The sequence below is a fragment of the Ascaphus truei genome, chromosome 2 (genome assembly GCF_040206685.1).
Source record: "Ascaphus truei isolate aAscTru1 chromosome 2, aAscTru1.hap1, whole genome shotgun sequence".
NCBI lineage: Eukaryota > Metazoa > Chordata > Amphibia > Anura > Ascaphidae > Ascaphus > Ascaphus truei.
This window is the reverse complement of record NC_134484.1, coordinates 451,030,123-451,056,945: the sequence shown is the minus strand read 5'-3', so window position 1 is coordinate 451,056,945 and position 26,823 is coordinate 451,030,123. Positions and strand designations below refer to the sequence as shown.

The 26,823-nt window shown below is 45.2% G+C and overlaps 2 protein-coding genes across 5 annotated transcripts in view; one reads left to right on the top strand and one right to left on the bottom strand.

Moving 5' to 3' along the window:
• The window catches only part of DLEC1 (DLEC1 cilia and flagella associated protein), a 139,819-nt gene extending 136,416 nt beyond the window's left edge, over window positions 1-3,403 (top strand). For 3 of the 4 annotated variants that reach the window (XM_075587938.1, XM_075587939.1, XM_075587937.1), the window contains exons 38-39: window positions 346-469; window positions 3,011-3,403. In XM_075587938.1, coding sequence (XP_075444053.1) covers window positions 346-469; window positions 3,011-3,134 — 248 coding nt within the window. In that variant the 3' untranslated portion in view covers window positions 3,135-3,403. The remainder of the gene's footprint in view (window positions 1-345; window positions 470-3,010) is intronic. The other variant, XM_075587940.1, reaches the window with a different exon arrangement.
• An 894-nt stretch (window positions 3,404-4,297) lies between these two features.
• Window positions 4,298-25,604, bottom strand: ACAA1 (acetyl-CoA acyltransferase 1). The gene is made up of 12 exons (XM_075587941.1): window positions 25,032-25,604; window positions 21,687-21,780; window positions 19,956-20,013; window positions 19,130-19,209; window positions 18,454-18,496; window positions 15,704-15,802; window positions 14,207-14,287; window positions 12,603-12,793; window positions 9,735-9,914; window positions 8,652-8,707; window positions 6,896-7,041; window positions 4,298-4,946 (listed from the first exon to the last, which is right to left on the bottom strand). Exons 1-12 carry the CDS (start codon window positions 25,200-25,202, stop codon window positions 4,871-4,873), a joined length of 1,275 nt encoding a protein of 424 aa, XP_075444056.1. The 5' UTR covers window positions 25,203-25,604; the 3' UTR covers window positions 4,298-4,870.
• Between the last annotated feature and the right edge of the window lie 1,219 nt (window positions 25,605-26,823).

The window sequence follows — 26,823 nt, the reverse complement described above, 5'->3', positions numbered from 1 at the left end:
GGCCACGACGTCACGGAGCTGGCTCACGTGACGCCCTTGCGAGCAGCAAAATCAATTTTGCTTGCTCGATAAGCGGCTGAGCGCCGAGCAGGCGCGTCCGCCCGCTCACACAGGCCACATGCATTGTCGCAACGTGTTCAGCGTGAGCGCACGCCCGCTCAGCACCACCCTGGACGAGGCCTTAGAAGTGACATGGCAGCCTCAATCATCGAAGTGCTGCTTCGCCATTTTTTATTGCATGTACAGTACTTTCCTACAACCTGTCGATAAACCATATGACTGGGAGTAAAACGTTGCTTCTTACTTCCTTTTTTCCATCCTCTACGTTGTACGTTTTTCTTGCAGACGAACGGGACAGACATAACCAGCAGGAGATCTTTTCCCTTTCTCCCACCCGTGGAATGCTCGAGGCTCATTCAAGCCCCCTGTCAGCCAACAAAGAAGCGCTACTGATCACGTTCACTGCAAGGTACAGGGGCAGATTGGGGAGCAGGGAACACGTTCTGTGTTGCCTCAAAAAAAAAAACAATTGATCTTCATCTCTTGAGTGCCGATGTATTGCTGGCTCCACTGGCACTCAAGGGGTTAAAGCAGCAATGGACAATCTTTTGAAACTGCTGACCTTACTCTTGGGAACCCTGCTTTGTTGCCATTTTACATTGATTTTCCAAATACAGCTTCTCAAAGTGCAACTCGGTCCCAAATAACAGTACAGTATATGTATAATTGTATTTATAGGGGCCCCCAGCACTTCAGAAAATTACATTTCGGGGAGAATAAAGTACAAACAATGGGGAGAAGAGTAGTAGCAAGTAAAAGAAGCCCCAATGCACTTCCAATATGACCAATTATTTAGCTAATGCCTGTCTTGTTTCTTCTTGTAAATATGGGTCATTTAATTCAAGCTATTGGCAAAAACTTATTTGCAGAAATATATTTTTCTGCTTAACTCCACTTCGTTAGAAATCTCTTTATAACAACGCCTTGTTGTTAGTGATTCTGAATAAAGGTTGTTTTTGTAGAGAAGTATTAGAACAGCCACTTTCCCCTTATTTTTTTCAATCTGATTGGGACTACGGCCCATATTTACTAAGCGGTGATATTTCAGAAGACACGTTCTGGCGCTGGAAAACACAGAATAGCGTATTCAAGTCAATATGCTGCAAGGAGTTTTCCTGGGACTGGGAGGTGTCTTATGGAGTAGCTACTATATCTTATGGACCACTGCTATATCTTTACTGTAGCAAGATTGTGCTTTAAAGAAATCACTGTGAAAACATTTGTACTCCTCTGCATACCAAGGCCCAATCTTCATATCTCTTGTTTAAATATTATCTGATAAGCGCTTGGAGCTGCTTTGGAAAACCTGTAATATTGGACAAAAGCACTGGATGGCGCTCAACACTATTAAGTGAATGTGAAAAATGTGTTTAAAACAGATAATCTGTGTAATATAGTGAATAAACGGTGATAAGTGGTTAAAGGCAAATAATCTTGCTACTTCCCTTAAGGAGCTTGTTCCCAGAGCTCAGCAGACAATAGATTCAAAGATTAGGGGAGCCAGATGCATTGTCATAGAATAAAGAAAAATGACGCAGTGCATAATAATGAAACAAGCGAATCAAATAATCTGAGTGTTCTACTCCCAAACGGAGCAGAACATCAGTGCGAAATCCAACACAGTGGCAGATGACCCTCAGATGGTAAGTGATGCATATGATTCCGAGCTCAAAGATAAAAGGAGAGAACCATAGTGCAGACAATAAAAAACTTTTATCAACACAGGAGAGACAAGTGGAAGCTTACGTGGTGTCAGCAACAATCAGGCATTGGATACGCATAGGGATACAGTCTGCAGTTCGTCGCGACCTGGCTGCGGGTGTCCTCTGCGGCCACGGCTCCGATGACGTAACTTCCTGCTTCAGAATTTGGAACGCACGCCGACACGCAGGTGGATTTCCTAGTGCTCTCTCCTCTCTCTTCCTCTACGGATCACCGAATGGTCCAAAACTCAACTTTAAAAATAGCATCACACCCTTTTTGGTGATCGATACAGGTGTAGAGGGAGGCTACGTCACATGTAACCAGATTTTTAATGATTGAACTTTAAAAGCATCATCATTACGACGAAGACAAGGCACTGCTTAGATAAAACGGAAGCAACATTCACCTCAATCGCCTTATGCAGCTTATATTTAACAGTATTTTAAAGTTTTCTGGCAAGTCTCTGCCATTTGGGAAATAGGGTCCTGTCAGTTTATTTTATATTCAATGTATAATTTGTGTGTGTTATTTTGTAAAATATACTATTTAGGTTTTATTGTACATTTTATTTAGCTCAGCCAATTACATTATATCTGGGCTATGAACTTGGGTATATAACCCACTAGTGACGCATTAGATGGCCACTCCTGATGAAGCTGCCAATCAAGCGCAGCGAAACGCATTGAGTTTTGGACCACTCGGTGATCCGTAGGAGAGGAGCACTAGGAAATCCACCTGCGTGTCGGCGTGCGTTCCAAATTCTGAAGTAGGAAGTGACATCATCGGAGCCGTGGCCACAGAGGACACCCAAAGCGAGGTCACGACGAACTGCGGACTGTATCCCTATACGTATCCAATGCCTGATTGTTGCTGACACCACGTAAGCTTCCACTTGTCTCTCCTGTGCTGATAAAAGTTTTTTATTGTCTGCACTATGGTTCTCTCCTTTTATCTTTGAGCTCGGACTCGTATGCATCACTTACCATCTGAGGGTCATCTGCCACTGTGCTGGATTTCGCTGATATTCTGCTCCATTTGGGAGTAGAACACTCAGATTATTTTATTCACTTGTTTCATTATTATTACTGTATTGCACTGTGTCATTTTTCTTTATTCTATGGCAACGCATCTGGCTCCCCTAATCATTGAAACTATTGGAAAACCTGTAAGACAGAAGGATTGGTCTCTTATTTACAGTTTACAAGGATATTTTAATAGGAATTGTTCTTGTATTTTCTCCTCTTAGGACAAGCACAGAATATGAAACCACAGTAATGATACACGGCATGCTGGGGGAGAAGCCTTTGAGGCTTCAAATCAGAGGACAGGGCTCTTATGATGAAAAATATGAAGCCCTACGCAATGCTTAGACCTCTTGTTCCCGTCTAAAAACAAAATGTACAAAACACATTTTATTTTAAAACGTAAACTTTTCGGCGCTTCAAAAAGGTCTAGTGAGTTTGTCATTTGTTTAATATTGTATGAACGTATGTCTCATTTCACTGTTTTTTAAAACTCTGATTTAAGCCTGATAAAGTCTACTTCCAGCCCATTTCACAGCTTTAACTTCTTCAGCCGTCTGATTGTAGCGTCTTGCTGTTGCATTTGCCCATTTCCTAAGATAAAGTCAATGCACTTTGGCAATGCTTGTAGTTAATAAGCTGGAAAGGATTTCAAAAATATATTATCTTCTTCTCTGTGCATTTTATGTGTGTTAGATAAGGAATACAAGAAGAGGGGACCCCCTACGGGGTAAATGTGTACCCCGTACCACACCGAGGATAGTATACTTATATTCCGTTGTACCACAGAACTTCAGTACAAAAACTGGTGTAGGGATGGTGCTGATGGGGGAGTAATGCTAATGTTGACAGAAATAGAAAGATCTCCCTATTATGTCACACTGGAGAAACACCCCTATCTAATTAAAAAAATACATTTTATTAACACATTAATTAAAATATAAATGTAGTGAAGTCAACAATGAACCAAAATAGTTCAAATAAATTTAAATTGTAAGGAGACGCCGGCGTGCTGGATCTGAACGCTATTACTGGGAATGAAAAAAAGCTATTTAATCCTATTATGTGCCACAGCTACACTATTGAATTAGATGTGGTAATAGCTATTTCAATATATCCTCAGAACATTAGATACCTGATCCTATATGTACCATGAAACCTCCTCTATGAAGAAGTATAGAGTAGGAGTGCTTGCTCAGTAATGAGTAAAGGTTCTCTATGCCTATGTACAGTGTTGATTTGTGGGGTGTTTGGTGAAAAGTGGACTAATGAGGTCTGAGGTCTATTTCAGCTATACATTTAGTCCACACCCCTAAATACATATCATTTGTCACCAGACCAACAGGTGCAGACTGCTGAATCTGATGGTTTGTAATGGTGAATCAACACTGTATAGCTGTGGCACATAATAGGATTAAATAGCTTTTTTTCATGTTACACATGTTACCATTCTCGTTAGATGGGTTTAAAAAAAAAAAAAAAAGTTAATAATTCTGAATTTCTCTAGAAGATGGACGTAAAACACTTTATTTGAGGGGGAAAAAAAAGGGGGGGGGGAGAAAATAGTCTTGTTTTACCTATCAAACATTCATACATTAGGTGCTGTGTTTTATGATCACAAAACAGTCCTTACCCTTATCCAGTTAGTTACATTTCAAAGAGATATCGGGTTATTCAGAACATTTGTTAGAAAATACAATTTGAAAGAGAAATTTTTTAAAAAAACATTCAAAACCACAGGGTGGGGCCTATTAAAGAAGCATCATTTCTCTAGAATAACATAATTGTACTTTAAAGACGTGTGTGCGTGCGTGCGCGCGTTGCGGAGATTGCAGCGGTCACGGCCGCACTGTTGCTCTATTCTTCCTGATCGGACCCCCACAGTGATAATCCTCCAGAAATTCTTACATACATTTTTTTTTTCCTTCTACATGAGGAAGATTAAAAAATGTGAAGGAAACAGAAATTATTTCATCTACGCAATTCCCAAAAGACATCTCTCCCGGTGCTGGCGGCAGCAGACAGATTGGTTTGTGGACTGAACTTCAGGCTCTTGGGGATTCAACGGTCGTCTTTCACATCAATTAATTTCCTGGGTATTCAAAGACAGCAGCGGCTCCCATTCCAGTTCCAATACACATTGATACAACCCCAAAACCTCTGCAATAGAGGGCACACACAGGTTCTTGTTAGACTGCTATTAATAATACAATGTACACGAGTTTGAAAGGATTGCTTTAAATAAGAACCACCACAAACAAAAGAAGCCTGCGTTTCACTCCATGTGAGCCACGTGTGCTGAGACAGGGATGTACTGAAAACCTGACCTGTTGGTGGCTGGAGTTGGCCGGCCCTGGCCTACAGTAGGCCATTGGGTTGAAAGACAAGAATATGAATGATACAGAAAGCCCAAGATAGTAATACGGTATGTTCTAATTTTAAAAGGAGGAATACGAATACTCTACAATACTATGGGTAACATTCTCAGCTATAGTACAATACTATGGGTAACATTCTCAGCTATAGTACAATACTATGGGTAACATTCTCAGCTATAGTACAATACTATGGGTAACATTCTCAGCTATAGTACAATACTATGGGTAACATTCTCAGCTATAGTACAATACTATGGGTAACATTCTCAGCTATAGTACAATACTATGGGTAACATTCTCAGCTATAGTACAATACTATGGGTAACATTCTCAGCTATAGTACAATACTATGGGTAACATTCTCAGCTATAGTACAATACTATGGGTAACATTCTCAGCTATAGTACAATACTATGGGTAACATTCTCAGCTATAGTACAATACTATGGGTAACATTCTCAGCTATAGTACAATACTATGGGTAACATTCTCAGCTATAGTACAATACTATGGGTAACATTCTCAGCTATAGTACAATACTATGGGTAACATTCTCAGCTATAGTACAATACTATGGGTAACATTCTCAGCTATAGTTCAGTACTATGGGTAACATTCTCAGCTATAGTACAATACTTTAACAATTCCAGTGCAGAGAAGACCATCTGATGTAATCACAGAAATGTCGGCATTAGGCGTTTAGCAGATTTATTTATTACAAGTATAGACACTACCTAGAGATTTAAAAAAAATGAAATCTAAGTTTATATACACGAATGTAAAATACAATTTAAGGAGGAGTTTTGCGATTTCCTTCCGGCTGCTTAATAATTCGTCCCTGATCACTGCATCATTGTAACAGCTGCAGCATTCTCAGACATGACATCTGTGAAGCCATTACGCATATCTAAAAGTATGAAACCTTTAGCCATGTAACATCTTCTCTTCCATTTCTGTGTTATAATAGGTCTATGCAAGTAGTTGCATCTTTAACACGCACCATTAGCAGTTGTTTGACTATCAATGTGCATCACAGGCGCCACATACATTACTGAATGTGCAAATACTTAGGGGAGTTATTCAGTGAAATGTGATAGAGCCAATTGAGTCAGTATCACACGGAAACTCCCATTAAAAAAAAATGAGCAGTTCTCGCTGCTGTGCTTTAAAAAAATTAAATAAAAATAATAATATATATGAAGCAGGGAGTCTCTGGCGTTGAACCGCATAGACTTCAGCTCTGGGGACCATCTGCTTCCCAAGATACTTACCTCCGTATAGGGTGCCGGTAGGATCCCTGGCTGGTTTCACAATATGCCGGTTTAAGAGTCCTACGGGCCAATAGGAAACCGTGACATCATCCCTTGCAGGCTTCCTATTGGCCCACGTGACCAGGACATTGAAATTGAAGAGCGATACCGGCACCCCATATGGGAGGTACGTATCTCGGTAAGCAAGGGGTCCCCCGAGCTGAAATCAACGCAGTTCAGCTCCGGAGACCCCCTGCTTCAAAACTATCATTAAAAAAAATAAAAAAATAAAGCTCAGCAGCGATGACCGCTCCTCTAAAGTTAATGGGAATTCACATTCGATAGCACCCCGGTGGGTATTAATGAATAGCCCCCTTCGTGTTTATTCAGCTTGTGGAGTTGTCAGATGAGACGTTATAACACATGCACAGGCACACACACACACACAAAAGAAAACAGAAAAGGGTTTGAAAGTCCTCACCTTTTCCCCCTTCGCTTGAGCTCGTTTAGCAAAGTGACAACCTGGCGTGCTCCGGTGCACCCCAAGGGGTGTCCTAGCGCTATGGCTCCACCGTTGGGGTTCACCTTCTCCAGAGGGATTCCCAACTTCTCCACACAATAAACAGCCTAGATAAACAATCCTAGTCAAACGCTTTATCCTGGTTCAGCTAAAAGTTACTTATCCTGCCCCATAGTACACGGTCTTATTCAGACGAATGGGGCATAAGGTGTTTCTTCCTAGCATGGGTGATTTAAATGGGGAGCTCAGAGTGATAGGAGAGATACCTGCACACTGGGAAATACAGTGACAAAGAAAAAGAACGGCATCGTGACAAACACACAGAAAGGAGAGTGACAGAGAAGGAAGGTTAGCTGTATCCATAAATAACCCCCAAAATATATTCCACTTTGACTAATTTATATGGTTTTAAATGGAATTTTGGGGCGCAATACCCAGATATTGGTCCTCTTGCTTTGTGCACGGAATAGAGAATGTTGCTTTTGGCGGGACCCTGTTTAATAAGATTGTGAACTGCAGGGTTAAAGTTGTACCAAGACTTGGCTACGATTAGTCAGATTGGAAGTTAGAACATTTCAAATGAACAAAAAAGGTTTTTACATTTCTCCACAAAACAGAAGGACGGCGTTCTCACTACATAATGGTATTATTATTTTCTGTAATGCTGGAGGGAGGAGAACAACATCTCCATGACATACATTGCAGGCCCTCCATGGTAAATTCTCTCTCCCCCTCCCCCCGTTCTGATAATTAGATTAGAAAGGTAACGCACACACCAGCACTGAGCTAATGATGGAGGGAAGGAGGACACCGTTGCTAGAACATGTACATTTTAGTTCCTGTCTGACCATTGTCTTCTGGTTGGGATAGGCACTATGGAAGCAGAAAGGGTCACTGAGCCTGGAGGTCTCCCACGAGAAGCGCAGGGCTGCTGTGCGCTCAATCAAGTAATGCATACAATTATATATTTTTAATGGGAGTTTGATTCCTGCTTTTAGCCCAGTGTGTTTTTTTATGGCTGCAATAACCAATTGCAATGCCATCTTTAAAAGTATCTATTTTTACATACTGTACTGCGCAGTGCGAGAAAAATGCCCTCACACGCTTGTCATGGGCAAGTGATATTTTCCAACTGGCTAATGTCTCTTTCTGTGCAGGCCGCGGGGGCCATCAATGTTTTGGGCTAGCTGCGGAGTTTAAACGTAGGCGTCTCAAAGAGTTGCGGGACTTGCCGCGTCCCCTCGTCGTCTCCTCCAGGTCATGTTTTTCTTCCTTTGTTCAAGGCTGCCCGAAGAAAGGAGTCGTCGCGAGTCCCACATACACAATCACTAACAAGCAGCATGTTCAAACCTTACAGCAGTCCCAAAACATCGAGAAACCCGCAGCTGGCACTCTGCGAGTCACAATGGCAAGGATGGGGTGCGGATAAGGGAAGAGGATAGAGAAGAGGGACAGGGGAGAGTACGGACAATGGAGGTGCAGAGGAGAAAGATTGGGGTGGGATATAGAATGGACTTACGAGACAGTGCAGAGCTACGGAACGTGCATTTCTGCTTTTATAGTTTTATGGGCAAGGAAACATTATTTTTCCTGGCTGGTAAAAACTCTTGTGTGCCTAGTTCTGTGTATTTTTCCAGCCATGAACTGGACAACACGTGTGGGGAATAAGCCAACAATAATCTAATACTGAATGTATACTGCGCTGAGGAATACTCACCTGGCTGGCAAATGCTTCATTAATTTCATAAACATCAATATCATGCACGGTTAGACCTGGCAAAGACATTTTGCAAACACGGTGTAAATAACAAACCTTCAGTCCTTTTCTAAAATTCATCATAGTACATTTGAGGACGTGTCCAAGTACAGGCATACCCCGCATTAACGTACGCAATGGGTCCAGAGCATGTATGTAAAGCGAAAATGTACTTAAAGTGAAGCACTGCCTTTTTTCACTTGGATAGAGGTAGGGAGCCGGTATTGCTGTTCAGGACGTGCCTGTGTCGTACTCGCAGGCGCGAGCTGCCGGTTTCCAATTGGGCGAGGGGAATCTGCACGTCACACAACTACGGCGGTCTGTAGGGCTGAATAAGTGTCCGTACTCGCGAAGCGAGCGTACGGACACACGGGAATGGTGCTATTGTAAATATGTCCGTACTCGCGAGTGTCCGTAAAGTGAAGGTCCGTATAGCGGGGTATGCCTGTATATGGTGCTATCATCTAGTACAGCGGGGGGGAAAGGCAATACAATGGAACTTATAAAACAGCAGAATTAACAAGGGACACTTCAGTTCATCTTTTTTGCCATCTCTTCTCGCGCAGTAATAGACATGTTTGTTTTTTGTTGATAAGTGAGTCATTTGTTGTGATCAAGCTTTTTTAAACCAACAAACATTCTTCCTAAAATAGCTTTAAAAACCACAAAAGTCCACAGGTGGTAGTTTGGAAAACTTATACAAAATGAACTTTAAAGAACCTGTATGTTAGGCCAATAAACAGAATAAAGTAATGTGTAAACACACACACACACACACACACACACACACACAATATCAACTGTATGTCTACACCAGGGGTAGCCAACTCCAGTCCTCAAGAGCTACCAACAGGTCAGGTTTTCAGGATATCCCTGCTTCAGCACAGGTGGTGCAATCAAAGACCTCTTAAGGACCGGAGTTGGCTACCCCTGGTGTAGACTAAATATTAAGACGCAAGACATCAGAGACAATTCCTGGCTATGTAAATCAGCAGGTTTCCACGTACACACAGGAGGAGGTCCCTGGGATGTAGGGTTTCTTACCTGCCTTCTCCAAGGCCGCAGGTATTGCATATGCAGGTCCTATTCCCATGACATCGGGAGGAACTCCAACTACTGCGTACGATCTTAACACCCCCATGATAGGGAGACCTAACTGCAGCGCTTTAGAGCGTTTGGCTATCAAAACCGCCGCCGCACCATCGCTGACCTGGCTGGAGTTTCCTGGGGACAAAAACACACATTAGGATCTTTTCCTTTAGGCTATTGGTGCAGAGGAGAAAAAAATTACTACTTCAGTGCGCAGGAAAAACCTGCAAAACGCTACTCTAATACCTTCAAAATACTTCGTAAGAAAAGAGCAATATGCAAATACACGTCATTTTATTACGTTTCATTGCTACCAGTAACCTGAATGAATGCTGTCGAAACAAACTTGGACACCGTTATAGAGAACAATGATGGAAACCTGAGCTAGTATTTGCTCACGAACACATAAAGTGGCCAAGAGAGGTCACTACAAGTCCCTCATAGTTGCACTCATTCCTAAGTCTAATTAGGTCAAAAAGTGCCAGTAAATAGACTGGTACCAAAAATATGATAATGTGTAGACCAACAGGAAAAGTAGCCACTAGAGCTAATCTAAAGCTAAACAGACAATCATGACAACTTTAATACAAATTAAAACACGACGAAATGCATAAAATTACAACTAATGTACACAAACTAAACCTAAAAGGTCCCCTAATGGGCGCACAAAGAGCAGTAAGGTGATGTACGGGGGTTAATAGGACCTATATTGATATCCCCATAGAGTGTATATGTATGGAGAAAGGTCCAAAATATACTAGCCCACCTTACTAAAATGCAGAGTACTCACTGTACATCGTAGGGAAATCCCTCTTACAAGGAAAACTAAACACACTGAGTAAATAACTCTGCTAAAACACAACTGGAGTACTTCATACTATGATCAGGGTTACTCCTCTGAGTGGAAACCAGCAAATTGATAATACATCTGGTATCATGGGTGAACAGGTGTGTGTATCCTAGAATAAGTATGCAGAGGTAATGCAACATGAACAAAAACAAACAGGAAGAATACCACCTGGTGATTGTTGCTGCAAAAGCGGCTGAGTGATTGATGCCCAGTGTGTACAGTATAGCCGTGTGTGTAGCCTTCCTAGGGTTCTCCCAGTAGTGGGAGCTGCAAACACGCTCCGTCGCCGCCCACGTGACAGTCAGCGTAATGACGTCACTCTGTGTGCGGTGAGCAAGGTGTCTCTCTGTGTCTCGCTAGTATTTGCTCATCAGAATTTTACTATATAGGAGGTGGGAAGTATTAATTTCCTGTAGTTCTCACTGATGTTACTTGGCATAGAAGGGTGAGTGGCCAAGAGAGGTCCATGTAGTAACAAAGAAGGGACAGAGAGTAGGGGGTATGATTCCTAAGCTTTCGAACTTCTCAGGGTCCTTCATCGGGTGTGGCAGAAATACGGAAACATAATATTATATACAGAGTTTGCAAGAGGGATATCTGGTTACAATGGAAGTTGGAGTGGAAATGGGAAGTTATTTGTTTAGAAAATACACACGTTTATAAATCAAGAATGAATTAATTTCAAGTTATTTATGACCAAGCCAAAAGTGAAATAAACACAGACAGTAAATGTATGCAGACATATACAATCCTAGCCAGATCAAAACACAGACCCTTTTATACATTATATATGTGTACCGAATATTAATGTGTCAATTGAAGTACTACTGGGAGTGAGCTCAAATATTTAAATGAATATACAATAGTGTGGGTCTGGGCTGTGAGCTTGCTAAAAATTGTGTAAGTCTAATGGTAAATTGTTTGGAAGTACTGTACGTGGCCCCTCCTAATTTAAACTCACCCATGCCACCCCAATTTAAATCAGCAGGTCCAAGTACACGTGACTATGGAGACATTTCTTCCCCCAGGAGAAAAGGCGGTACCTTTGCAGCAGCTATACGATGCATGTGAACGGTGTATATATTTTCATTACACTTTATCCTTCTTTAGATTTTTTTTTACTACATTTATTAGGCCACTTCTGGTTTTTACATGCCCTGCAGCGCACACATGGCACATACAGCGCCCCTACATTTAACCCCTTAGGCACTGCATACATGTCACACATGCCATGCTATTGTTTATATTATTGATTTGTTTCCGCTTTTCTCCATGCCGTGGAAGAAATAAAAAAGACGCTGTACTGTATAAGATTGGTAGTGCAGGACCCGCGGATGCGGTCTGCCTTCACATAGTAGCAGGCTAGGAATGGTTTGGTCGGAGAATTGAACTAAATGACCCATACTTGTGAGAAGAAAAAAAAAAAAACATATAGTAATGAACTAAATAATTTGTTATTTCGCATGCGCATTGGGGCTTTGTTGAATAAATGTATGCAGACACGATGGGATGTACATTTGTAGCGTCTCACAAATAAATGTCAACAGTCCTTGGGCATTGTGTTAGGGAAGAAAAAAAATAGCAAGTCCCAAAAATGATTATTGGGTGTAGTATAATGTTGGATTATTTAACTAAATGCTGCAGGTACAAAACAGTGTCTAGGACGCTAAAACTATTGGTTTAATACAATGTTTACATAGGTCAGCGCTGTACTTAGCATTTTTGCAGGACTGAGTCCCTGCCCCATAGAGCTTAGAATCTAAATTTTGGCACCACATGCACATGGGGAATTGGTGACATGTCCAAGGTCACACTAGGATTTAAATGAAGGTCATCAGGATAATACCAAAATGTGTGTGTATTTAATCCTATATAGTGCATTGCATACAATACTACGTGTATTCGGTGCACTATATACTGTAGGATTAGCTAGCATGACTTTAATGCCAAATAAAAAAAACAAACTGACCCACCTGCGGTTGTGGTGCCATCTTCCTTGAAAGCCGGCTTCAGCTTGCGGAGACCTTCCAGCGTAGTACTTGGCCTGATTCCGTCATCTTCAGTGACCGTGATGGTTTTGGTGTTGCCCTGATCGTCTGTGAATGTGGTGGTCACGGGAACAATTTCATTTTTGTACCGACCGGAACGCTGGGCGGCTGCTGCCCTGAGAGGAGGCGGACGTGTCAAAAGCATCAGTATTGCCAGGTTTAAAAAAAAAAAGTCAATCAAATGTGATCGCTACTAGAAACACTCCCTTTGTAGCAGTAATGCCCTCAGAATAGATGGTCCCCCTTGGACTTGGCTGAACCTGGAGTCTCTCAGAGCAGGAAAGTCTCACCACATGGATCTCCAACTTTTAATGCGATTGAAGGAGCAGGAACAAGACCACAACAGCAAAGTGCAAAAGGGGGACGGCATCTTTTCCGTCTACGTTTATGTATGAAGCACTTATTCCCATTGTGTGGTATATTATTATATCACGTGTATTATTGCTGTGAGGCATCATCTACATGGATGGCGCTATAAAAATAACATATACATACAGTATCGGTGGCATAGTGGACATGAGTACTGTACATTCACCGTGCCTCATGGTAAGAAACTGGTTTTCAAATAATTATATCAATACTAAACAATACTTCTCATTCTTAGAATGTAATGGTTAAAATTGTACTGCAGGAATTGAACAATCCGTGGGAAATAACGTATCCCATAATATGCATTTCTGGGGTTTCCTCCATGCTGTATTCCACTTGCATTATAAAACCGCACATGTTGCCATGTGTGTGAATGCCAACAGGAAAGCAGCCAAGAGAATGGGGTCAGTTTGGGGACATCATGCAAAGTATTTAGACTGTTTGACATTGGGGCTCAGTGCATACTTCTTACGGTGTGCAATATGTATTAGAAAAGAAGGCCAAGGGATTAGAAAATGGGGGGAATCCATGATACATGATTTCTAGCTTGTATTGGTAAAATACACCTGCAAATGAATACTCCAGCTATTTTTAGATCACCTTTTATAAGTTATTGCTCTGCTGCTGCCAGTCAGCGATAAAAGTAGAAATGTATGGAGGCGAGGAAGGCTGGGAGGGGAGACAGGTGTCTCACTGAAGCATAGTAGAGGCATAATACGCTATAAAAGTGCTAGTGTGACATGAATACTTGCATGGGACACGAGACCTACTTTTTATAATACATATACAAACTATGAGAAAGCAACCGTTTAAACACCCGATTATACATTTATGAACGGAGTACACCAAAGATCTGCTTGTATCTCACGTTAGGCTTGTGTACAGGCAGTCCTCGGTTATCCAACGGAATCCGTTCTGGAAGTAGCGTTGGATAGTGAAACCGTTGTAAAGTGACTCCCATGTTAATCAGTGGCGGCGAGCGTTGGATAACGCATTCCGGCGCCGAAATACAGCCCATAGGGAGGCATTGTAAAGCATTGGATATGCCATTCGTTGTAAAGTGAAACGTTGGATAACGAGGACTACCTGTTCTCTACTTTTGTGTCAATATAAAAGAGGACTCTCTTGCATCGCGTTCAGAAAGGTTACCGTTTATTTACTTTTGTTGTGAAGCCAGCGAAAACGCGTCTTGTTTCTGTCTGCCAACGCCAAACCTCTCGGCCACGTTTTCCGAGGTAATCCTGAAAAGGAGAAGAGAAGGGACGGCACAAGATTACGAACGTGGTCTCCAAATAAATACAACTCGGCAGTTTACGTCAATTGCGGTGCGACAATTTAGAGGCGGTAGACAAAAACCCCATTGCCTAGAGATATTCAGTTAAAAATTATTTACTGTATTTCTAATAATGTAAAAATAAATAAAATTTAAAAACGAGACGCATAGGAGCATGTGACTTATAGGAGTATAGTAAATTAGCTTTGGTGGTTTTTGGGAAAGGGTTATTCATTTGTGTGCGAGGTTGCTTTTTCCCAATCTCTACACAGCTTGGTTGTATGCTATGCATGATACAACTTTAACCCTTTATGTTTGGAGCACAGCTGCCATTAAATTGATTTTATTATTACACCATCATATCAATCTCACATTGTTAGAGTGCTCATACTAGTGGGTTCCTTTTCTATTGCTATTGTGATGTGATACAACCCTTACCGCTTATTAGAATCTAGTGTCAACTACTTCATCAACCTAAATTCTACACTAGTGCTCCCATCATATCACATCCGATCTGATACTCTACGGCAGGGGGTGCGTTCTCCCTCCCCCCACCCTGCTCGCGCCCGCCTCACCTCGTGTCAGCGTCAAATGACGCTCGGGGTCACGTGACATCACGCCACCCCGCGGCGTCATAACAGCCTTCAGAATCAAGGAAAGCAAGTTGCAGAGGCCTCACGCGATCCCCCTGGCATTTAAGATGCCGTGTGGAAGAGTGCGGGACCCCTGAAACCGCCCACCCCCCCCAAAAAAAATCCCCGCCCCCTAGTTTGCGCATCCCTGATCTAGGGGCTCATTACTGAGACTATTAGTCTGTCTTGTACAATTCATTTTTACACGTTATGGCATACAGGCAAACCCGGGAGCAGAAATCAGTGCCGTTTGAGTTTTATGTATTGAATTTTTGATTTAAAAAAAAAAATTGACGGAACCCCAGAAATCCCAGCTCTGGGGTCCCCACTGTTGCTGAAATAAAATTGTACATTTCCACGAGGTCTGCCGTGGTGCAGAAGCAAATAGACAGCGTGAAAATAACCAAAATCGGTGACTATCTTGTAACCAGAAAATTCTCCCAGGTATATAAAAAGTTCCCCCCCCCCCCCCCCCCAAATCTAAGAAGGATTAAAAAAAAGATATATTTTTTTTTTTTAATATTTTGGGAAGATGTGCTTTGATTTTTAGAGTGCTGCTGGTCCCCGACACCTCCGTGTCATGTGATCGCCCCATGATCGATCACATGACATAACCAGCCCCCCATTTCCGTTTCCATCGGGCTGGCCGCTATGTCAGAGCAATCAGCTCGACCAATGAAAACAAACAGGTGCTCATGGCGTACTCGGTACATAACAAGGGCCATGTAAAGGCTCAATAACAAATACCTTACCCCATGGGGATTAGACAGTCCCTGGCTTTGCTGTTCTCCACCGTGCGAGAACCAATATCTCCAGGATTGCCTGCGCTTCTGAGGCTCATCGATTCAACCCTGGATTGGAGAGAGGTTCCATCAATTATCTGGGTGCTGACTGTACAACGAAACCTTCCATCTCTACTGCAGATTATTCCAGAATAAAGTGCTCCACGTTTTTCTTTGTCATCATACTAAAAACGGCTATTTCAACAACTTGGCAAGGGTCCGAGTGACTCAAGTCAGAGTATGAACATGGCTTGTTATATAGTGTGCGCCCGGCGCTGCACGTGGCGTACGCGTTTAGTTAATATAGCACACGCGGTGGTGTGCGCATCTAGGGGGCGTGAATCTGATGTCACAGTGTCAGGCCGCGCTGTGATTGGCTCGCGGAGCAAAAATACAAAATTTCCCAGATCTGCTCATGGCTGTGCGCGCGCCTGAAATATAGCAACTGCAGGGTCATACCCAACAATTATCATCGACGCGCGCACTATATTACAGCCCTAAGAGTGTCCTCTTTGTGTAGCACTTCACCGCCCCTCATGTACTGGCCTGTGGTGCGGAGAAGATATTCGCAATATACAGTAATAAGAGGAACTTCAATTCCAGCCAATGGAAGTTGATGCATCATTAACTATGCATTACCTTATTATATTTATTAATTAGAGGACATACGTACATACAATGGAGTGCCCATTTGCATGTTTTTACCCAGAATCCCTGGCTGCAGTGAAATATTTTACTGCTGGATTACTGTGTAGTCAGATAAAGACTCAACCTACAGACAGAGTAACCTTTGCCCTAGAAACTGTGAGCAAAGATTAAAATCAGGAAGCAGTAGAAGGGATGTTGTGTACAAAAGGAACTTTGCTCTATGGGTTATTACAACACATTTAGCCGACAGGCATTTTCATATTACTTCAGAGTAAGAATCTAACTGACTTAGTTAAAAATGCAATATTTATGTAGTTCGGACTGTATGCCTTCAGTGACAACATGTATACTATATCTGTGTAGATTATGGGTGTGTAAAAGCAGCATTTAAAGTAGCACGTAAGTACGCATTTTTTGTATTTATTTTTATTTATTTTTTTACTCTCAGGATTGAAGCAGGGGGTCTCCGGAGCTGAGCTACGTTGATTTCCACCCCGGGGACCCCCCCATTTCACGAGATACGTACCTTCGTAGGAGCTGCTGGAATCTCTGCAGGTAGCAGCTCTGACGGGGCTGTGTGGCCAACATAATGGCGGCTTTAAATGTCCCGCGTCTAGCGGCCCAATAGGAAGCCGTGATGTCATCCCTTGTGGCTTCCCATTGACGAAGGACATTTAAACACGAAGGCGATACCGGCACCCCATACAGTGGTAAGTATCTCAGTAAGCGGGGGTCTGCGGAGCGGAAATTAACACAGTTCAGTTCCAGAGACCCCCTGCTTCAATCCTGTAACCAACTAAATAAACAAAAATGGAACCTGGATTGCTGCACGACATTGACCACCTACAGTATGATTAGCTACCACTACCTAACCCTTAACCTCCCAACGCTACGGTCCTCCTCTAGAAGGGCAATGCCACACTTTGCCTTGTATTGTGATGTAGTCCCTTCTGGAGGCAAAGTGGTCAAGGCCTTGTCCAGGGTGGCGCTGAGCGGGCGGGCTCACGCTGGCCGCGATGAAACACATTGCGGCAATGCGTGTGGCCAGCGTGAGCAAACGCCGTTTAACACCTTCTCGATGATTTTAACTGTTTGTTAATAATGCAACACGTGTTCATTGACTTTGCTCATTAGGGCCGAAAAGTGGAACTGCACAAAGCACAGTGGGAAATATGACAGTATTACCGGTGTTCATTAGGAGCTTCTACTTAAACCGAGAAAGAGCGCAGCGCCGGGTGTAAGCTGGTCGGGATCAGAGAGGGGTTAAAAAAAAAAAAAAGACGCATTTTGAAACTCGGAATATATCAAAATCTCTTACATCAAAGTTTCTGCCAAAAACCTAAACGGCTGCGGTTTTTCTAAAGGAAATATGAAAGGGAAAGTGTACAAAAAGAAACGGGCCTTCTACGTGGGGCTGGGTGCGTAAGCCCACATTCACTAAATGGTGCTATGCTTTAGCATACCTCGACTCCAACGCAAAGCAAAGTATTAATGAAGCGTTGTAGTCTCCATTCTAGCATTGCAATGTCAGCTCATTGGATCGATCTCCCTGCTCTAAACCTCCATTTAACACCTTCGCTGCATGACGGGCTGAGAAAGGCTGGCAAGACGAATTAACCAAGAAGAACACAAGCTTCAGGCTGTTGGAGGAGTCTATCCATATTGTAAAACAAACACACACTGCTTTAATATTAACTGTAGTTACTCAGTATTAGTGCTACCCAATACTGTGCGATGGCAGCAGGTTCAACAAAAACAAAGTCCTTGCAAAGTAGATTACACAATCAGAGCTCCACATGTAAGCGTTCAAAGGTGGGATCTTGGAGACTTAAGAATCATTGACCCAATTGTTCAAATACTTTTGGGCAATAAGCAATAATGCAGCCTTCACTTGCAGTGTTATGACTGGTTACATTCTGTAGGCCCATCTTATTAGAAACACACACACACAATATTTCTACAAAATATGTTGGTAATGGGTTATATCTAAACAGAAAGAACAGACAAAATAATAATGTATAATTTAACTTCCAAAAATTCCTTTACAAAAATCGCTATATACTTTTTCTTACCCACATGCCAAACCAATATCGTAAGAACCATTTTTGATGCCACCTGAAAAACATAGACGCACTTTTGTAACACGATATTCTCAAACAAAACAAGGTTGGATTCTCGTTTTGTGGCGACACCTTTCAATCTCCCAACATGAACGTTCCTGACATATTCTGCTTAAAGACCTCACAAGCCTACGCCTTTCGGGGGCCCCAACAGGAGCGTTTCTCATACGTGGAAACGTAGTAACCAGAGAACTGGAATCCCCACAGGTCTCTCCAAGTGTAATATGAACTTAAACCCATCTATAAAGCATCTCAAATTGGTCCCCCACAAGTTATCACAATCTACCCTTCTCTGGGAACAAATACACTTACTGTACTTCCAACTGCATATAATCCATTAAAACCTTTAAAAAATAATAATATCTGAAGCTGTTTAACCCTCTCAGAAATTAGAGGATGAAACCATTTAATAACCTTGTAGGCCGCTTTGTGAAGTCTTTAGCGTGCCAGATGAATGAAATGCTAAATTTGGAATGAAGTAAGGCTAATCTTAGAAAATAAACTAGTTTTAACATGGAGGAAATCTAAAATGAGAAGATGCTTTCATACACAAATTTACCAGAATACTGCAAGGTGAATTAAGGTCGCTCTCTATGCAAAGTGATATACAAGAACAGAAACCACGTACCAGCTATGTTGATGATCGCCTGCAGGCCTGAGGAACACTGTCTGTTAACAGAATGTGAGGGAACGGATTCCGGAATCCCACTAAGAGACAGAAGATTACATTAGCAACGCCAAAGCCGCCGGGCACCTCCTCTCCCCGAGATGTGCCGAGGTTCCCAATGTAGTTACATCTACTATTGTCTTTGTTAAAAGCCACAAGTTAATCTTAAAGGAGGAATTGCCATTTAGGCTGAAACTGAATTAAAATAACATCAAGTCTTCCAGTTGACCATCAAAAAAAAAGAGTAACTGAAAGTTTAAGGGAGATAGACCTACTGCAGGCTGCAAACACACAAATAACCCCTGTCCGATACCAGTAACACAACTAAGCAGATAATACTCAGAGGGGGGTGTAAGATTGGGCACTTACGGAAGCACAGTATTCATGAATAACCACAGTAATACAGTACAACGTTGTTGTATGTGTGTGATGTGGCCCTGTGCCTGGGGACATAAATAAAGACTGATGTTGTACTAGAAAAGGTACTGGCGCCCATTATTTTCACCCTTGCTACCTAATCACCCAGCCACCTGAATCCAGCACCCCGAGTTAGGGTAACCGATGCTGAGTATCCAAATATTGCACAGTGATGTAATCTCCAAGAAGCCAGGCAGGGAGGGACAGGGGCACACACACTTTAATATTCAAGCAATACACAAAATCGTATTGTAGATGTATGGCTTAAAAAATTTAAATTAAATTTAAAAAGTGTACGCAAAGCAGAAATATCCACAATGCTGGGGCTGCAGAGCTAATAAATATGCTTCTGAAACAAAAATAAACATACCTAAGGAACTGAGCAATTCTTGCAACCAATGCCCCTGCTCCAGGTTGTAAAACATTTCCTGTATCAAAACAAGATGAAATGGTTTGTATACTGGCAGAAAGCAGTGCTGTACTTTCAGAAAGCCTATCGTGCAGATCACTGCTATACACGTGGCCCGCAATGCATTGCTCACTCTCAGATATCCCTGGAAGAGCAGACAAGCAAAGGATATGAGAACGGGCGGTGGTCCCCGTACAACACGCTCTTCCTATTCTGAGGGGGTGAGAGAGGGGCGCACAGAGAGGGGCGCACAGAGAGGGGCACACAGAGAGGGGCACACAGAGAGGGGCACACAGAGATGTTACAAACAACTACAATAGTACTTCAGATGCCAGTACACGCTAATATACTGTATTAGGAAGGATTAGTGCAGGGGTGCTCAAGCCCCCGCCCCCCTCCAAGTCTTCAGGATATCCCTGCTTCAGCACAGGTGGTGCAGTCTTTAACTGAGCCTCCTGTGTTGAAGCTGGAATGTCCTAAAAACCTGACCTGTTGGGGGAGGGAGGTGCACCCCCCTGGGTTAGGAGGTCCTGAAAATGAGTGATGATGGAAGTTGAACACTAATCCGAAAAGGCAAATCAAAGATTCAGGAAAAAAAGGTCAACGTTTCCCCATGTATATTCCTAGGTGTAAGTGAGGAAACGTGGCAAACGTCTCCACTAAAATGTAAAGGTTCATTTAGGGCCTTATTCCACATTGTCTGAAGCTGCCGTTCTTGGGCAAACATCCCCACTGCCTTAAATGTGAGTACTCGGACAATATAGAGCAAAGGCCACTAGTAGTAGCTAGACTGACAAGCGAGAGCTTTAATATAGTTTGTAAATGTCCATCTACCGTCATATTCTAGTATCGTGAATAATACTTTGTGATTCTCTACATAGGGTTTTTAAAAAAAAATAAAAATTAAATTGTCCCTATTTTTAGGACCCGTCCAAAAATGACAGAATATACAGTACAAGGGATATAAGAAGAAACCTGTAACAAACAAAAGAAAACAAATAAATAAAAATCACCAAAACAGTCTGATTCTTACCTAGACACCATGGCCCAACGGCAATGCTAGAACTGAATAAACAGGAACACCTCCATTATCGGACTCATACATCGGACATTGTCTTCACCCCCAGATAACTGGTGAGCGCCAACATTTGTTTCTGTTTTTTCAAGTTGATAACAACTGTACATTTGTACCTACACTAATATCTCTATGAATTATTGCCCAAAAGGACTACACCCCCCCTCCTCCATGGCAGTGATGTGGTTAAATCACGGGTGCTCAACTCCAGTCCTCAAGCCCTTACCCTCTCCCCTCCCTCCCCCCCAACAGGTCAGGTTTTCAGGATATCCCAGCTTCAGCACAGATGGCTCAATCAATCAATCAATCAGAGGCTCAGTCAAAGACGGAGTCTCTGATTGAGCCACTTGTGCTGAAGTAGGGACTGATTGAGCCACCTGTGCTGAAGCTGTAATGTCCTGGAAACCTGACCTGTTGGGGGAGGGGTGGGGGGGAAGAGAGAGAGCTTGAGGACGGGAGTTGAGCCCCACTGGGTTAAATAAACATTAGTTAATGTGTTGCAAGTCCTCCTGGCAGAGGAGTAGTTAAAAGGCAAAGGTTGAGCCTAATCGGTTGAGATACCCCTCCCCCAAACCTTTGACCCCGTCCCACTATCACACTTGGTTCTTGACACTGACCGACACAGATGTCTCCGAGGATCTCCGGGTTCAGATTGACATCCGCGAGGACGGCCGTCATAACGCTGGAGAGAAGCTCGTCGGGCGTAGTGTCCTAAAAGGACAAAACATCATTACATTAACCTATTCATTGCCAGGGGGCTGCCACCGTTGGCAGCCAAGGAGTTAACACAGCAAGTCACTGCCCAATAGACACCTTCTGAATGTGGTCCCTGCACATATTTGGCCACAGGTTGTGTAATGTGTTAATGTTCATTTTATTTATACTGTGCCAATGACAAAAAGAGCACTTTCCATAGGTACGCAGACATGTCCAAATACCGCACATAATAATGAGATGTGAGAACACGCTTAGGGCATGTTGTTGCCAGTCACATGTTAATGTGTAACATTGTGTTACCTGAAACCCTCTGCTCCTGAGCTGGCAGATTGGGTGGCTGTGTATGCAGTATGTGTAGTTTTGGTGTTGTGTGTCAATGTGTTGTGTTACCGTCAAGGCTCCTACTCTTGTCCTTATAGATGTGGATCCTTAGAGTAGACAGTGTTATGTTGTCGTGGCAATGAGTTGTGTTGCCAGAAAGCCATCTGGCATCCTAAGGCTGCGTCCATAGAAGATCCGACAGCGCTCCTCTGCGCTGACATTGAGGCTCGTCTGCTCAATCAGGAGCGATTGTATGGACTTGCAGGCGAGCCAGCGTGCGCAATTGGGAGGTGGAGCACTGACGTCATAGGGCCAATAGCCCGCAAAGCGCCAACGTCATGGCCCCGACATCGTGACGTTGCTTCGCTCCGATTGGGTGTTCAGCCGACAGCACGCTCTCAGCACGCCTGCGGACGCTCAGCACGCCTGCGGACGCTCGCGGGAGCCCCCTCTCAAGACATCCTCATTGAGCATGACGGGGCTCATCGCGGAGTGTCCGCACGGCTCAGCGCTGACTGTCCCTCTATGGACTCAGCCTTAGACAGTGTTGTGTTGCATTATTGGGTTACCATGGACATCCTCTTGTGGCTTCTGCGGACATGTCAGCGAGGACAGGTACCTGCATGTCAGCGTGGCGTGTACTTGTTCCACTGAGCTGTGTACCTGTGTGTCAGTGTGTAGTTGTGTTACCTTGAACCCCCCTCTCTTGGTGGTTATGTGAGTGTGTTGTGTGTAGTTGTGTCACCTTGAACCGCCCCTCTCTTGGCTGCTGTGTCAGCATGACGTGCTGTGTGTCAGTGTGTAGTTGTGTCACCTTGAACCCCCCTCTCTTGGCTGCTGTGTCAGCGTGACGTGCTGTGTGTCAGTGTGTAGTTGTGTTACCTTGAACCCCCCTCTCTTGACTGCTGTGTCAGCGTGACGTGCTGTGTGTCAGTGTGTAGTTGTGTTACCTTGAACCCCCCTCTCTTGACTGCTGTGTCAGCGTGATGTGCTGTGCGTCAGTGTGTAGTTGTGTTACCTTGAACCCCCCTCTCTTGGCTGCTGTGTCAGCGTGACGTGCTGTGCGTCAGTGTGTAGTTGTGTCACCTTGAACCCCCCTCTCTTGGCTGCTGTGTCTGCGTGACGTGCTGTGTGTCAGTGTGTAGTTGTGTCACCTTGAACCCCCCTCTCTTGGCTGCTGTGTCTGCGTGACGTGCTGTGTGTCAGTGTGTAGTTGTGTTACCTTGAACCCCCCTCTCTTGGCTGCTGTGTCAGCGTGACGTGCTGTGCGTCAGTGTGTAGTTGTGTCACCTTGAACCCCCCTCTCTTGGCTGCTGTGTCTGCGTGACGTGCTGTGTGTCAGTGTGTAGTTGTGTCACCTTGAACCCCCCTCTCTTGGCTGCTGTGTCTGCGTGACGTGCTGTGTGTCAGTGTGTAGTTGTGTCACCTTGAACCCCCCTCTCTTGGCTGCTGTGTCAGCGTGACGTGCTGTGCGTCAGTGTGTAGTTGTGTTACCTTGAACCCCCCTCTCTTGGCTGCTGTGTCAGCGTGACGTGCTGTGCGTCAGTGTGTAGTTGTGTTACCTTCAACCCCCCTCTCTTGGCTGCTGTGTCAGCGTGACGTGCTGTGCGTCAGTGTGTAGTTGTGTTACCTTGAACCCCCCTCTCTTGGCTGCTGTGTCAGCGTGACGTGCTGTGTGTCAGTGTGTAGTTGTGTCACCTTGAACCCCCCTCTCTTGGCTGCTGTGTCAGCGTGACGTGCTGTGCGTCAGTGTGTAGTTGTGTTACCTTGAACCCCCCTCTCTTGGCTGCTGTGTCAGCGTGACGTGCTGTGCGTCAGTGTGTAGTTGTGTCACCTTCAACCCCCCTCTCTTGGCTGCTGTGTCAGCGTGACGTGCTGTGTGTCAGTGTGTAGTTGTGTCACCTTGAACCCCACTCTCTTGGCTGCTGTGTCAGCGTGACGTGCTGTGCGTCAGTGTGTAGTTGTGTTACCTTGAACCCCCCTCTCTTGGCTGCTGTGTCAGCGTGACGTGCTGTGCGTCAGTGTGTAGTTGTGTTACCTTGAACCCCCCTCTCTTGGCTGCTGTGTCAGCGTGACGTGCTGTGCGTCAGTGTGTAGTTGTGTTACCTTGAACCCCCCTCTCTTGGCTGCTGTGTCAGCGTGACGTGCTGTGTGTCAGTGTGTAGTTGTGTCACCTTGAACCCCCCCTCTCTTGGCTGCTGTGTCAGCGTGACGTGCTGTGTGTCAGTGTGTAATTGTGTCACCTTGAACCCCCCTCTCTTGGCTGCTGTGTCAGCGTGACGTGCTGTGTGTCAGTGTGTAGTTGTGTTACCTTGAACCCCCCTCTCTTGGCTGCTGTGTCTGCGTGACGTGCTGTGCGTCAGTGTGTAGTTGTGTTACCTTGAACCCCCCTCTCTTGGCTGCTGTGTCAGCGTGACGTGCTGTGCGTCAGTGTGTAGTTGTGTCACCTTCAACCCCCCTCTCTTGGCTGCTGTGTCAGCGTGACGTGCTGTGTGTCAGTGTGTAGTTGTGTCACCTTGAACCCCACTCTCTTGGCTGCTGTGTCAGCGTGACGTGCTGTGTGTCAGTGTGTAGTTGTGTTACCTTGAACCCCCCTCTCTTGGCTGCTGTGTCAGCGTGACGTGCTGTGCGTCAGTGTGTAGTTGTGTTACCTTGAACCCCCCTCTCTTGGCTGCTGTATCAGCGTGACGTGCTGTGTGTCAGTGTGTAGTTGTGTCACCTTGAACCCCCCCTCTCTTGGCTGCTGTGTCAGCGTGACGTGCTGTGTGTCAGTGTGTAGTTGTGTCACCTTGAACCCCCCTCTCTTGGCTGCTGTGTCAGCGTAACGTGCTGTGTGTCAGTGTGTAGTTGTGTTACCTTGAACCCCCCTCTCTTGGCTGCTGTGTCTGCGTGACGTGCTGTGCGTCAGTGTGTAGTTGTGTTACCTTGAACCCCCCTCTCTTGGCCTTGCAGATCGGGGTCCTCCGGCCATGCACTAGCACGATGTCCTCCTCGGCCGGCCCCGCCGGCGCGGCGCAGCTCTCCCCCCGGACACACAGCCCCGCGGGGCCCCGGGAGGCCGGCAGGTGACCCAGCACTACCCGCATCCTATGCATGGTGACCCGGACACCGGGCCCTGCGGTGCTCTCCTCGCTCCGCGGGTCACACACTCCGGGCCCCGGGGTCACCGAGAGTCAGTGTTCCCACTTCCAAATGCAGGACTTCCTGGCTTAAATTCCGAAATGTCCGGGCAAGAAAGCAAAACCCCTGTCTAAAGGGCGGTGATGAGCAAAAGTAATGAGGTTTAACTTGTAGGACAAGAGGCCTCAGTGTGTGTGATTTCCTTCTCCTGGGGGTTGTTCTGCAGTTAGCAGCAGTCAGTGCCTTGCACCCAAGGTGCTGCCCCTGTGGGTGGGGTCACTGGCAGTGAGGGGCAGTAAATACAGCTGCTGACCACAGCTCATCATGCTGATATAATAAACCTATCCCAGCCAGCGGCACAGGCGCCCTCTGCCCGCCCTGCTCACTGTCTCCGCCCTCCCTGCTCACTGTCTCCGCCCTCCCTGCTCACTGTCTCCGCCCTCCCTGCTCACTGTCTCCGCCCACCTGTTGCATGGGCGTCTGGGGGTTGTAGTCCAGCTCATGATGCAATGTTGGGAAATATAAAGGGATGGAACCATAAATCCCAGAATCCTGAGCGAAACACAGGCACAGATATAGGAGGTCATGTGACCAGTAACATCCAATAAGTGCAGAGGCTGCCAGGGCTCTAATAATTCCATTGGAGGAAGGACCTGCACATACAGTACTGTCTCTCCCTCCTGTACCCACTACCTGTCCCTGTGTCTTTCTGTCTCCTGCACCCACCTGCCTGTCCCTCTGTCTCCCTCCCTACTGCACCCACTGCCTGTCCCTGTGTCTCTCTGTCTCCTGCACCTGCCTGTCCCTGTGTCTCTCTGTCTCCTGCACCCACCTGCCTGTCCCTGTGTCTCTCTGTCTCCTGCACCCACTGCCTGTCCCTCTGTCTCCCTCCCTACTGCACCCACTGCCTGTCCCTGTGTCTCTCTGTCTCCTGCACCCACCTGCCTGTCCCTCTGTCTCCCTCCCTACTGCACCCACTGCCTGTCCCTGTGTCTCTCTGTCTCCTGCACCCACCTGCCTGTCCCTGTGTCTCTCTGTCTCCTGCACCCACTGCCTGCCTGTCTCTGCGTGTCTCTCTGTCTCCTGCACCCACTGCCTGCCTGTCCCTCTGTCTCCCTCCCTCCTGCACCCACTGCCTGTCCCTGTGACTCTCTGTCTCCTGCACCCACTGCCTGCCTGTCCCTCTGTCTCCCTCCCTCCTGCACCCACTGCCTGTCCCTGTGTCTTTCTGTCTCCTGCACCCACTGCCTGTCCCTGTGTCTTTCTGTCTCCTGCACCCACTGCCTGTCCCTCTGTCTCTCTCCCTCCCTACTGCACCCACTGCCTATCCCTCTGTCTCTCTCCCTCCCTACTGCACCCACTGCCTGTCCCTGTGTCTCTCTCCCACCTGCACCCACTGCCTGCCTGTCTCTGTGTCTCTCTGTCTCTCCCTCCTGCACCCACTGTCTGTCTGTCCCTGTGTTTCCTTCCCTCCTACACCCACTGTCTGCCTCTGTCTCTCCCTCCTGCACCCACTGTCTGCCTCTGTCTCTTCCTCCTGCACCCACTGCCTGCCTGTCCCTGTATCTTCCTCCTGCACCCACTGTCTGCCTGTCC